The 14,006-nt window shown below is 32.5% G+C and overlaps 1 protein-coding gene across 1 annotated transcript; it reads left to right on the top strand.

The window, feature by feature from the left end:
* The first annotated feature begins 10,163 nt into the window (after positions 1 to 10,163).
* LOC142616494 (receptor-like protein kinase FERONIA) lies at positions 10,164 to 13,395 on the top strand. Its single transcript, XM_075789337.1, has one exon. The coding sequence runs from the start codon at positions 10,284 to 10,286 to the stop codon at positions 13,005 to 13,007; it is 2,724 nt and encodes a 907-aa protein (XP_075645452.1). The 5' UTR covers positions 10,164 to 10,283; the 3' UTR covers positions 13,008 to 13,395.
* Positions 13,396 to 14,006: the final 611 nt, after the last annotated feature.

Raw genomic sequence — 14,006 nt, 5'->3', positions numbered from 1 at the left:
GAGCTACAAAATTGATTGTAGCCTTAGGCTACAACTTTACTCAATATCTTTTTATTGGAAGTGAATTTTGATAAATTCACCATTGGATTGCATTTTTTTTCTTATATCCTCCATACTTGCAAAATTTCAAGAAAATTAAAGATCAATATTTATGTCATCAATAAATTTTTTAAATTGCAAGTTTTTGTAATTTAAAATTATGCATAAAATATAAGTTTATAGATCATATAGTAAATAATATCCGATTGACACAGAATTTGACATGTGTATTAAGAATGTTAAGAACATGCAATTCAACGGTTAGATATTCAAAAATATGTAGTAGTATTTATTTTATTGAATGAGTTTGTAGTCTTAAGTTACAACTAATTTTGTAGCGAAACTTTGTTCGTAATGACAATTTACTGTTATGTGTCACTCTAGTGACACTTGCCAAAATAAATAAATTAATTAAAAAAATTAATTTTTTTTAAAAAGGCTACAATTTATTACTATTTTTGGGAAGAACATCATTCAAGTATGGATAAAAGTTATTAATTTGATTGATAAATAACTTCTCTTTTTTTGAAGTGAAGGATTGATAGATAAATGTTTGCATAAAAATAAGTTATTTCAAAATTTTTGTACAATATCTTAAACAAAGAGGTTAAATTAAAATAAATAAATAAACAAAGGAATAAATTTGGCTCTATGGGATTTGAACCACCAATAAGAAGATGACATGTGTCTCATCATGTGCAATATATGCACATGACTCATTTGATTGATTGGGTTGAGTGAATCATAAGCATTACATGGACAATTGTCATCTTCCTATTGATAGTTGTAGTCTAAGGCGAACCAAACTTTGTAATATATATATATTCAAAGCAAAAGTATGTATTTGCTATTTACAACTTCCAAGTCAGCATCATCTCTCTCTCTCTCTCTCTCTCTCTCTCTCCAAAAAATAAAAGACTAGTCACTGGCAGCTCCACATGCAAGCTAGAGTGGTATATATATATATATATATATATATATATATATATATATATATATATATATATATATATATATATATATATTCAAAGCAAAAGTATGTATTTGCTATTTACAACTTCCAAGTCGGCATCATCTCTCCCCCCTCCCCCCCCCCAAAATAACAGACTAGTCACTAGCGGCTCCACATGCAAGCTAGGGTGGTCACCTAACTACCCTAGCTTGTAAAAAAATGTATATATAATATTATATGCTAAACTAACCTATTATGACCACCATAATAAAAATGATGAACACTTTGACTTGAGAATTACAAAAATTTAGGTTCAACAAAAATAAGAGTATTGTTATATTCACAACATTTTCATAATAATTTCACAACAAATCTAATGTGGCAAGTTGTTGCTGATTCTAATTTGGGCCCAATGCTATTGGAAAAATGTTGTGGATGCAGTATTATTCCAAAATTAATTCTGCCCTTCAAACATAATCCTTAATCCCTTTTATAAAATAAAAAATAATTAAATAAGAAAAATAATTAGTAGTCCAAATAACAACAAACATAAACCAAACAAAGACAAGATAATGCTAAATAACAAGAAGTAAACAAATTATTCAACAAAAAAGCCTATTATAAAACAAAAAGATAAAAATCACGAATCATTCAAATTTGTAGCTCGTTCAACCTATATTTAATAAAAATAATCTCTAATTTCATTTTTTTAAATGGTACCAAGAAAAATATTATAGTTATGAATTCTCCTTAATGGTGACGACAGTTATACTTTTTTTGGTTTTGCAGTGGTAACAATTTTGTTCTTCATAGTGACTCGACTCGCAGTTGTAGCAAATATTCAAGTTATCGTTTTATTAGATTTTCTATCATTTAAATTTCTTAGTGACCATCAAAAAAAAAAATATTAGGGCCGCCACTGAGACTAGTTATTAAACTACAAATATATTCAATAGAATCTCGTTAAAACTATATTCAAATAATATATTTCAAACGATAAAAAGAAGAAAAGCGAAACAAATTTGTATCTAGAGTGGAGTGAAATGCCCAAAGGAGAAGTGGTCGAAACTGCCACAATAGACAGAGACCAGTTGAAGAAGATGTTTGAGAAGAGAACCTTGAGGTAAGGGAGGGAGATGAGCCCCAAACCTAGTGACCAAGAAGAAAGCCACAAAGCAACTCCAATGGAAATTTCGTTGCTTTTTAATTTTTGCTAATGCAAATAGTCTCAACTTGCAAGAGATTTGAGTGTAATTTATTTTTAAAAACAATAGTGGTTTGTATTCCATTCATAAGAAATTTGAGATTTGATTTTCATCTACACCAAAAACTAATTAGTATCTTGGTCTGATGATAAAGAACTATTATTAAAAGCGGATACTATAAGTTAAAACTAAAAAAAAAAAAAAAGGAGTTCAATATAATAAGTCAATATATTTTTCCCTTTTATAATTTTGTATGAATTTTTTTGTAAAACGTATTTATAACAATAATCTAAAAGGCAAAGTCTTTATCTTCCAGTTACAGTATATATTATGGGAAATAATGTTCCAACATACGGCCTGGTAAACCAATAACGCAAAGACAGATCGATATTCGGACCAGTTGCTGGGGTGGGGTTCGCAGCTGGTGACTATGACAAACGAAAGTCATATGATCAGCTACCCAACTTTTCTAGAGTGAGGAAGATGTGTTTTTTCTATAGGACTAGAGATCAAGCAATGCCTTGCTGTAAGGGTCAGCCAGGGGTAATCGAAATGAACGTTTGTGGATGCGGCCGGCCGGGATCCATGTGAATTGTAGCGCGAAGTTGCAATACAAAGAAGCTTTTTCGATTCTGCTCCAATGGGAAAGATTCAAACAATCGTGGGTCCCTCTCATCCATGTGAATTGTAGCGCCAAGTTGCAATACAAAGAAGCTTTTTCGATTCTGCTCCAATGGGAAAGATTCAAACAATCGTGGATCCCTCTCACATTGCTATCTACTTTCCTTTCGGCTTCATGGGACCTTGGCTCTCATGCGAGCCAAATAAAGTGTTGGGAATAGTTACACGCTTTGAATTTTCCATTCAGCCCCGAAAAAAGACAAACAAAAGTCACATGTTGCAGGTGAGAAGTACTTTTGTTTTCAAGTTTTCCAAAAATTTATTTTATCTATTTTAATATTTCATTTAATAATACACCCTACAATTCATCTATTATTTTTTACATTTATTTATTAATTTCACTCTATCTATTCATTTTTTTAATTATTAGTTTCACAATTTTCCTCTATCTTCCTCTTTATCTATCTTCCTCTCCATCTCTCTCTCTTCTATGAAACAAGAACAACTAGCAAACCACCTCTTCTCAAACTAGCAAACCCACACCCACCGCCACTACCACCACTGGTAATTAAAAATAAAATAAAAGAAGAAGCATAAAACAAGAAGATAATACATGTGCCAACAACCAACCACCACCCATAACCCACCACTACCACCCCTACAACCTATGCTAGCACCGCAACCCATAACACACTACTATAATCACAACCTGATTTCAACCCAAAATTCTATCTTAACCCACAACTCGATCTCAACTTAGTCCCATAGACCAACAAATGCACCCCAACAACCTAACAAAACGATCTACCCCCACCACTAGCAACAAAATCAAGGGTGGCTCTATGTGTAACTTAGGACTACCCTAACTTACTAAAAAATGTATATAAGTACTTGCAAATATATATATATATATATATATATATATATATATATATAATTTGAACCCAATATTAATATCACTTTTTAACCCACTAATAACAAATTTTTGTATAAGATTTCTTATAAAAATGTAGTAAATGTAGTATTACTTCAAAAATAATTCTTTTTCCTCAAACATAATGCTTTATGTATTTTCGTGTTTTCTTTTTTGTGATGTTGACATATTTAAGTTATCTGTTTATTAATTTTCGTATAACTAACCTATTTTGACCACCTTAATAAAAATATTAACTACCCTGACTTGAGAATTACAAGAATTTTGGTTCAATAAAAATAAATATAATACTAAATTCACAACATTTTCACAATAATTTCACAACAAATTTTATGTGATAAGCGGAAAGCGGTTACTAATTATAATTTTGACCCAATATTGACATCACTTTTTAACCCACTAATAACAAATTATTGCATAAGATTTATTATAAAAATATTGTAAATGTAGCATTACTTCAAAAATAATTCTAACTCCTCAAAAATATTTTTTTAATGTTTTTTTTTGTGACGTTGATATATTTATGTTATCTCTTTATTAAATTTTTTATAATTTAAGTTTCTTAGTAACCGCCTAACAAAAATTCCCTTGAGCTGACACTAAACAAAATGACCCACCACCGTCACTGCCCAGCAACCCAAAACCCGTAAAACCTACAACCCAGAATGCTAATGCCTTCCGGCACCTATGTGGTTGTTAATCTCAACCGCCACCGCATGCCCATAGCATCGCTAATCTCAACTCATTTTTCTGGGAGAGTTTGAGTCAGAAAGAGAAGAAATGATAGGGGAGAGTGAGATAAGTTATACTATACACAACACATTTTCTTAAACAATGTGAGACAATTACTCCTTTATAACTATTTTTTTTAGAAACACACACACGTTAGGGAGAATGAATGAGAATCTAACACAAAGTCACAGTGTCACACCACAAACTTCAATTAAAAGTTATGATAATTTTTAAGGGAAGTTGAGACAAGTTATACTATACAAATACACTATCTTATATCTTACTTTATATCTTAACAATAGCGAAGAAAGTCTAAATCAGCGAAGTTTGCTCATGAACTTCATAGCATATTCATGAGTGGCTTATGATATTCATGAGTACATGGTATTTATGACTGCTCATGTACATAAAGTATCACCATCATCTTTTCAAAATAATAATAATAACTAGCCTCATCACACGCGCTTTGAGCGTGCAATGAGGGTTTTTTTTAGCAAAAATAGAAGAAGAAAAAATATGTGTTTTTATTTTATATATATATATATATAATTTTTATTTTGAGAATCCAATTTATAAGTGGATAAAATAATTTGAAAATTAACAGGAGAGTATTTTTCTTTAGCCAAAAAAAAAACTCTATGTTTATATATATATAATTTTTATTTTGTGAATCTAATTCAAAAATGGATAAAATATTTTGAAAATTAACAGAAGAGTGATCGTATTTTTTAGATAATGTTTTAGTGGAAGCTAGAGTTGCTTTTTTACCAAATAATCTTTTAGTTTATCTCTACTTAAATTAAAATGAGGAGTATTTTGGAGTATTTTGAATTAAGATATGGCTTATGATATTCATGTGAATCATGTTTTTAACATGATTTATTATATATATGATTTTCTTGTAGAAAATTTCATCAAGTGAATTTTATATAATTCAAGACAAGTATTTTATTTTCTTAAAATTCTTTGAATTTTCCAAATCATGTTTTCCTATTAAATAAATTAAAGATTACATATGTGAGTAGAATAATAGTTTTAGAAAGTATAAAAAAATTGAATAAATTAAATAATAAATGCCATTTTTATTTGTCTTAAAATTTAAACAATAATATAGAAGGCAATATAGTAATAATAACTCTAAATTAACAAATTTTCTTTTGTTCATAAATGACAAAATAGAACATGTCCTATACTGTAAAGGGAAATGTGCGGTGCTCGTTAAGGTTTCTCTATTGTAGGTCTCACTTAATAAAAAAAATTTAATAAATGAAAGGAAAAAAAACATAAAAATAGCATCATAGTTTATTTTAACATATTTTTTTTCTCTATGAAGCTGGCATCACAGCTTTTGAAGCTGACAAAAATGGCATAAAGTTACCAAAAAAAAAAAAACAAAAAAATTGCCAAAAAAGTCAAAAAAGTTGTTAGCAGACACCTTATAGTGCCCATTAACACAACCCTACTATAAAGATTGTAGTATATTTTCTTCTAATGAAAAAAGGAAAATGGATTTGTTTTGGGAAAACAAAAGAATTCACTCGAGATTTACTTGTATTCTTTTAGAAACAGATGCTTTCAATACTCTTAAAGTTAATGAGTTCTATATAGCAAAAAAAATAAATGCTTTGCGACCCACGAAGGAAGACCTTGAGGCAAGGAAATGCATGACAGTCTACAGAGACCGTATAGGCTAGGAAGTTTGGTATTCTTGGGGAAACATAAAGGCAATTTCTCCTAAAGAGCATCAACATTCAAGATTGTAAAAAAATTCTATTTTCACGCACCAAAATTTGTTTTTTTTTTTTTCACTTTAATATAGTATTTGACAACACATTCTACATCAAATGTTCTAATTTCATGTTCTATTACTTTATTTAACTATTTTTCTCTCTTACTCTCCGTTGATGTCTCTAAATTTGAAGTTTTCTCTTCTCTCTCCTCTTCACTAATTTTCTTTCTCATTCTAAGACTCACCACCACCAGAAAAAAAGAAAAGAAAAAAAGAACCTAAATACCATCACCACCTCAAACCCACTACCCACCACCGCCTCCAATAACCAATCATAAATCACATCTCTGTCTGAAACTCACTAGTGATCACCATGGGAGTAAAAAAAAAAAAAAAAACCTAACATATTTGAAACTCACCACCACGAGGAAAAAAAAAATTAGCCGATCTCCACTACGAGGGCTGATTTCAATAAAAAGCAACTTTGAGCTCTAGATTGTGAGGTATTGCAATGGATTTGAAAGGTTGAGAGAGAGAAGTAATCAGCTTAGACGAGGAGAGAGATAGTGAGAGAAGAAAGAGGAGAGATAATTAGATAACTCGAGAAGAAATGAGAGAGAGTGACCATGAATAAGACAAGTAGATAGGAGAGAGGAGAGAGAAAATGAATAGTTTTTTTACAGCATTTTTGTTCGTGCACTTCTACTATTAGAAGTGTACAGACACAAATGCTAAAAAATTTTGGCATTTAAAACATGTGATGTAAGGGTGTTTTTTATTTTTGGTGTGCTAAGTGTTAAAAATTTAGTATATAACACACGTGATGCTAATGCTCTTAAACTAGGGCTTATACAAACCTTATCACTTCTATTTTGGAAGACTATACGAAGGTAGGTTTTTGGAGTCATTACTCAATTTACATTTATGAGAAGCTGCAACCTTAGACCTAAGTGAATGGGTGATTGAGAAATATGTTTCTCAAAATGATAGCTCGACTGATGATATTGTTTCTCCTAAAACAAAGGATTTGCATTGGATTTGCGACTTATTTTACTCTAGTAAAAATAAGTAAACCAAAATAAATTAATGCATCTTTCTTTCATAGAAATGTTGAATACACGAATTAGAACATAAAGTAGAAAATTAAAAAGCTTTGCTTCTTAGGCACATTTTGAAGTAAAATACTTCACTTTGATATTTCATAGTTGCTTTCAAAAATGTAAAATTACATGGATAGACATAGTTTAAAACCAATTATCCAACTTCGGAGGCTAAATTATGGAAATGGAAAGAGATTAAACACCAATTTTACTTTCTTTTTTTTTTTAGAGTTTTAACATATAGCGTCCGTTCTTGATGATAACTTTTTATTATTAGATTAAGATACCAATCGGTTTTTGGTGTAAATGGGAATTGAATTCTATATCTCTTATTTAACCATCAGAAATTTTATCAATTAAGTTAACTGAAACCCACAACACCCATTCTACTTAACCAACGTTGTTTTCTATTATTTAATGGTCATGGAATCTTGTTATACAAACAAATAAAGAGTAATGCTACAGACACAAACTATTTTACAAGCTATTGATATAGCAAATTCTTACTAGTTCTAATATGGGCCATCATTAATATCACATTTTTATTTACCAATAATTATTTGGTAAATGCTAAGCCACATCATTAATTTGTAAAAATGTTATAAAATAGTTTGTATTTGTAACATTGCTCACAAATAAGTACACTAGAGCATTCCAAGGATGTCATAAATGAGATATTGAACACATTATTAAAAAAAAAGTAAAAATGATTCAATGTGTTAGGATTTACAAAATCCAAGGAGTATAACCTGAGTGGTATGTTTGAAACCCTAATCTATAGTTTGACGTTCATCATGTTAATAACCCCCTCAGTTTTAGAGGATTTTTGAGGATGAGATTATGTTCAGTGAACATGAATTTCATGGAGGTTGACCATTTTCTTATTTGAGCTTTGTGTGTATTTGTTTCCACTTTTCCGGATAAAATTTTGTTTGACTTTATATGGGAATCTATATATATATATATATATATATATATATATATATATATATATATATATATATATAATAGTAGGTGAAATTAAGAGATTCAAATTAGAATTTTAAATTAGAGTTCTAATTTTACGCCATGTGTCCTAAAATATTTATTCTTAAAGAATTTTATTTCTTAATTTTAGATTCAAATGTGGGACCACATCATAATTATTCATCTAAGAGAGTTATTAAATACAAAAACTAAAGAGTCTAGAATCAATGAATCGTGTAAAAAAAAAAGTGTTTAATAATAATTATAAAAAAAAATATGAACAATTTACGTTTTATACCTAATAATATTCTTGCAAATTTTTTAAATAATTAAAAAAATATAAAATGACTATTAATAATATTTAAATTATAATTATATTATACATTTTATTATATACCTTTAAATGTATCCGTACATATCTATAGGATTAAAAGAAGTAATTAATGGCAATAGAAAACAAGAAAAAATGGATTAAAAAATGAAAAAGAAACTGCAAATCCAACTGAGCGACATCATCACTTGGCATGGATAGAAAAGGAAATGAGAGAAATTGTAAGAAAAATAATAAAAAAATTAACACTGATGTAGTAATGTGGATTATTAATTATTAAAAATTTTGTAGACGACGTGGACAAAACCAATGTCGATTTAAGGCATTAAAATTACGTTGTTGTGGAATATATAGAACTCCGGCCCCCATGTTAACATTAGCGGTTTAAGAGCATTCATGATCAAGTATATTCTAAGAAATTAGTAACCCAAAAAGTTAACTAATATATTTTAACATTTCACTTTATAATACACAAAACATCACATACTCTATTTTTTTACCATTCTATTTAAATATTTTTTTCTTCATTCTATTTTTTATGATGTCTTTACCCACTAAAGTCTCTCTTTTTACTTTCATTTAAATAATATTTTATGTATACCATCTAGCTATTGTAAAGTGCTAAAAATAACAGTTTAGTATAGCTAAGTGTTAAAAATTTTCCTTCTCAAAAATTTTGACTTTTACTGCTCTTGTAAAGTGCTAAGAGCACTTGCAGCAATGGAGCTAAATAGCTATATAGCTATTTTAGCTCCACCAAAATACCAAAAAGAAGCGCAGTGAAATTTAAATCTATTTTTTTAAATTCATTCTATGGACATCTATAGATAGATGTGCACTGTTCATGAGAGCTAAAAATTAATTAATTTTTTATTTTGCGTTCACATTACTTTTTTATTGTGGTATTTTTATTATAGTGAGATGTATTATTTTATTGTGGTAGATATATTATTTTATTGTGATGTTTATATTATTTTATTGTGTTGAAAACTAAAATAGATTCACTGCTGCAGCATGTGTGTAGGTAAAATAGATAAAGTAACTTTTAGTGGAGCTAAATTGCTAAATTTTTAGCTCCACTACTGTGGATGCTCTAAAAATAACAGTTTAGTATAGCTAAGTGTAAAAAACTTTTATTCTCAAAAATTTTGACTTTTACAACCATTGATGCAGTGGACTTTAAAGGATTTTGAATGCTAAATAGTATTTTAGGTATGTTATCACCTCTGATGCGAATGTTTTAACATTTTAGGGCGAAAAGGAACTCCTCAAAGAGTTATATATATATATATATCGTGCGTATTATCATATCATTAATCACGTTAAAAATTCATTTTGGAGTCTTCCTCAAGACTTCTAAAGTCTTCCCCGGCCACTTCTCAGAAAAATCTGTTTAGAAAACTTTTGTGCCACTGGGTCTACAATTAATTAGAAAAATAATCTAGACCACACCTTCGTGCCACAATTTGTCGTTAGCAATGAGTATTGCAAAAAAAAGTGCGGTATTCATAGTCCTGAAATGTTTTAAGTTTTAAGCAAATTAAAGAATTTTCTACCAGTCAAAATTTCCTAGGGTCTGACTCCTTCAACGAGTAAAGAAATGAAATAAAATAAGATAAAACAATTTTTCTTCTAAGCACGGCAATACGATCTTTCGTTCTCAGTTGTGCTTCAATGGGCAACACATATCTTTCGACCACACTCCGACCATGTTTGACAGCTCTTTACTTCGTCTTCTTGCTGCACCACTTCTCCAACACCGTAGACGGTGGTGACTCTTCGTCTCCTTACAAACCAGTCGATAATATTATCCTTAACTGTGGCTCCTCCGGCAACTCCACTGCAATTGATGGTCGGATCTGGATTGGTGACGTGAATTCTAAATTCTTCCCTTCAGAATCATCACAAAACCAGGCCTCTGTAACAGCAACCGCAGTTAAACAATCCTCTTCTGCTACCGGAATCCCCTATACCACAGCCCGCTTGTCTGACTCCGCATTCACCTACATATTCCCAGTTACTCCCGGCCAAAAATTCGTTCGACTGTATTTCTACCCAGCTTCGTACGGCAATTTCGACCGCTCTAAAGCCATCTTCTCTGTCAAAACTGGACCGTTTACTCTTCTTAGCAACTTTAGCGCTTCAGTTACCGCTGACGCCGATGGCGATCCTGGTGATACCATATTGAGAGAATTCTGTGTCAACATCGAGGAAGCTGAGAGGCTGAACTTAACCTTCACTCCGAGCGATTCCAATTCATTTGCTTTTGTCAACGGAATTGAAATCTTGTCCATGCCTCCTAATCTCTATTACACTCCGTCTAGCGTTGAAGGAGTTTTTTTCATCGGCCAGCAGAACCCGTACCGCATCGATAACGGAACTGCTCTGGAGATGGAATACAGAATAAATGTTGGAGGGAACTCCATCACACCCAGTGATGATACAGGAATGTTCCGGAGCTGGAGTCCGGACAACATGTACTTGACAGAAGATAGAATTTCACTTCTACCTCTTAACACAACTATTGAACTGCAATTTACCAAAATACCACCTTACACTGCACCGCAAGCTGTCTATCGGTCTGCCCGGACTATGGGGTTGAACAAAATTATCAATAAGAGCTACAATCTCACTTGGGAATTTCCCGTAGATTCTGGATTTGATTATCTTGTTAGGTTACACTTCTGCGAGTTTCAACCAGAGATTATTGATAAGCACGACCGAGTTTTTCTTATTTTCATAGCAAATCAAACTGCTGAGACAGCAGCCAATGTGATGAAATGGGCAGGTAGTAATGGTGTTCCTGTATACAGGGACTACGTTGTGTCAATGTTTGGCAAAGAAAACCAGAAGAAAATGAACCTTTCTATCGCCCTAGAAGCAAACCCCGATGACCACGCAACTCATTGGAGTGATGCAATCTTGAACGGTCTCGAGGTCTTCAAAGTAAGCGACCCCGGAGGCAACCTCGCCGGACCCAACCCCGACCCACTTCCGCTGACCCCTCCAACGACTGTTCCGCAGAGACAATCAACAAAGTCGAAGAAGAATAAAACAGCAACCATAATCGCCGTCGTTGGTGGCGGAGTTGCCGGTTTTATTGTACTGTCAATACTTGGCTTCTTGATACTCCGGCGGGCCAAGAGAGTGAAGGACTCTAGCTCTAGCGATGGGACTACTCGGTGGGGTCCATTTTCTTTTGCTACCACGACCAAGTCAACAAATACACGCGGGTCAAGTCTACCATCTGATATGTGTCGTTACTTCACACTGGCGGAGATTAAAGCAGCCACTAAAGACTTTGATAATGCTTACATTATTGGTGTTGGTGGGTTCGGGGACGTGTATAAAGGCTACATTGATAACGGGACCACTTCGGTTGCTATCAAACGATTAAAACCCGGTTCACAACAAGGGGCCCACGAGTTCGAGACTGAGATCAGGATGCTTTCACAGCTTCGTCATCTTCATCTCGTTTCTCTGATTGGATTTTGTAACGATGGAAAGGAAATGATTCTTGTGTATGATTACATGGCTCATGGGACCCTTCGTGATCATCTTTACAACACCAATAATCCACCTCTTTCGTGGAAACAACGGCTCCAGATTTGTATTGGTGCAGCGCGTGGGTTGAACTACCTTCATACAGGTGCGAAGCAAACTATCATTCATCGTGACGTGAAGACAACAAATATCTTGTTAGATGAGAAATGGATGGCCAACGTGTCTGATTTTGGGTTGTCTAAATTTGGTCCCACTGGTATATCTAAGGCCCATGTAAGCACAGTAGTGAAGGGTAGTTTTGGGTATTTGGATCCAGAATACTATCGACGCCAACAGCTAACTGACAAGTCCGATGTGTACTCATTTGGTGTGGTGTTGTTTGAAGTGTTGTGTGCAAGGCCGCCAATTGTACGCACGATGGACAAGAAGCAAGTGAGCTTAGCGGAGTGGGCTCGACAATGTTGTCGCAGTGGAAAGATTGATCATATTGTTGATCCATTTTTGAAGGGTAAGATTGCACCAGAATGTCTGAAGAAATTTGGTGAGGTTGCTGTGAGTTGTTTGCTTGACAATGGAACTGAACGACCATCGATGAATGATGTGGTATGGGGTCTTGAGTTCGCATTGCAGTTGCAAGAATGTGCAGAAAAAGATAGCAGGCTTGATTTGGTTGATATTGAGATGGAGGATGATCAGAAAGCTTTCATGCCCAAGCCCATGATTGATAGGGATGAAATGTTTAGTAGCAGCATTGGGCAAGTGTCAACTACCACTAGTGAGAGTAGCGTGACCGTAATAAGTAGAGATTTGGAAGGTTTTGCTTTTAAGGAGTCAGATAGATTGATGTCCTCTGGGGCAGTATTCTCTGAAATTGTGAATCCTAGAGGCCGATAAAAGAATATTTGCTTAGGAGGTGACATTGTAGTATGTTTTATTTAAGTCGTGTTGTGGAATAGAACTAGGTTTGGTAGTAAGTACTTTTATTTCAGTTATGGAGGAAGAAGATGTTGAATTGAGTAGCCAAATAGCTCTCACTGCACAATATATAGTTATTCTCCCTTTTTTTTCTTTTTTCTTTTTTTAATATAAAAAAATGTGTGATGATTAAAGGAAGTAGTTGTATTTTATGTTATAATTAGTTATTGAATTGTTGATAAAATTATTAAGGTATTTAGAGCTTACAGAGATTGCGTGTTTGTAACATAAACAAGCTCTCTCCATCTTCCTTGTATTTATAAAGGCAAAGAGATTTATCCTATTATATTATATCAACTTTAGTTAACTTTGTGTGTTTGGGGAAATTGTAGGTACAACTTCTTTTCTGAATGATGTAAGATGTATGATCAAAACCTGCAAATTTTCATCTATTGACATGGATGAATCAATTAATGTAATTAATTAATGGCTAAATTATAAATTACAGTACTCCTTAACTTTACTTTTATTTCATGTGGTTCTCTCGTTAGTCTTCATCAAAATTGTGCTATTACTGGCCTCCAAAAGGACATAATTTTGATTTACGCAATGTGGGACTAAGGGAAGTAATGTATCTGAACTAAAATTCGGAGTTCTTTTGGTCTGATTTGTATGAGGAGGAAGCAAAGAACCAAAAAGGAAAGTTTTTAAATTCGGCCGGGACCATCTGCCGATAGATCGATGAGCAATTTTTAAATACAATGCTCAAAATGCAATTTTTAAATAATTTGATTGTACGGAATAAATCGAACATATTCAACGACTTAGGACCTACTTCCTCATCTAGTCTATACCACCACTTCCCTCTTCCATTTAATACCAAACGGTCTTTACCTGGTCGGCAAGCAACACTTTCGAAATGTTTGAGCTGCAATTCACTTTATAAGTTTCACAAATACCAGCATAAGTGATTCCACC

This window comes from Castanea sativa, chromosome 1, assembly GCF_040712315.1.
Source record: "Castanea sativa cultivar Marrone di Chiusa Pesio chromosome 1, ASM4071231v1".
Taxonomy (NCBI): Eukaryota; Viridiplantae; Streptophyta; class Magnoliopsida; order Fagales; family Fagaceae; genus Castanea; species Castanea sativa.
This window is presented reverse-complemented; position numbering and strand designations above follow the sequence as displayed.

What these genes read in the sequence shown, in the direction of transcription:
- LOC142616494 (XM_075789337.1), top strand. Translation starts at nt 10,284, where the DNA reads ATGGGCAACACATATCTTTCGACCACACTCCGACCATGTTTGACAGCT.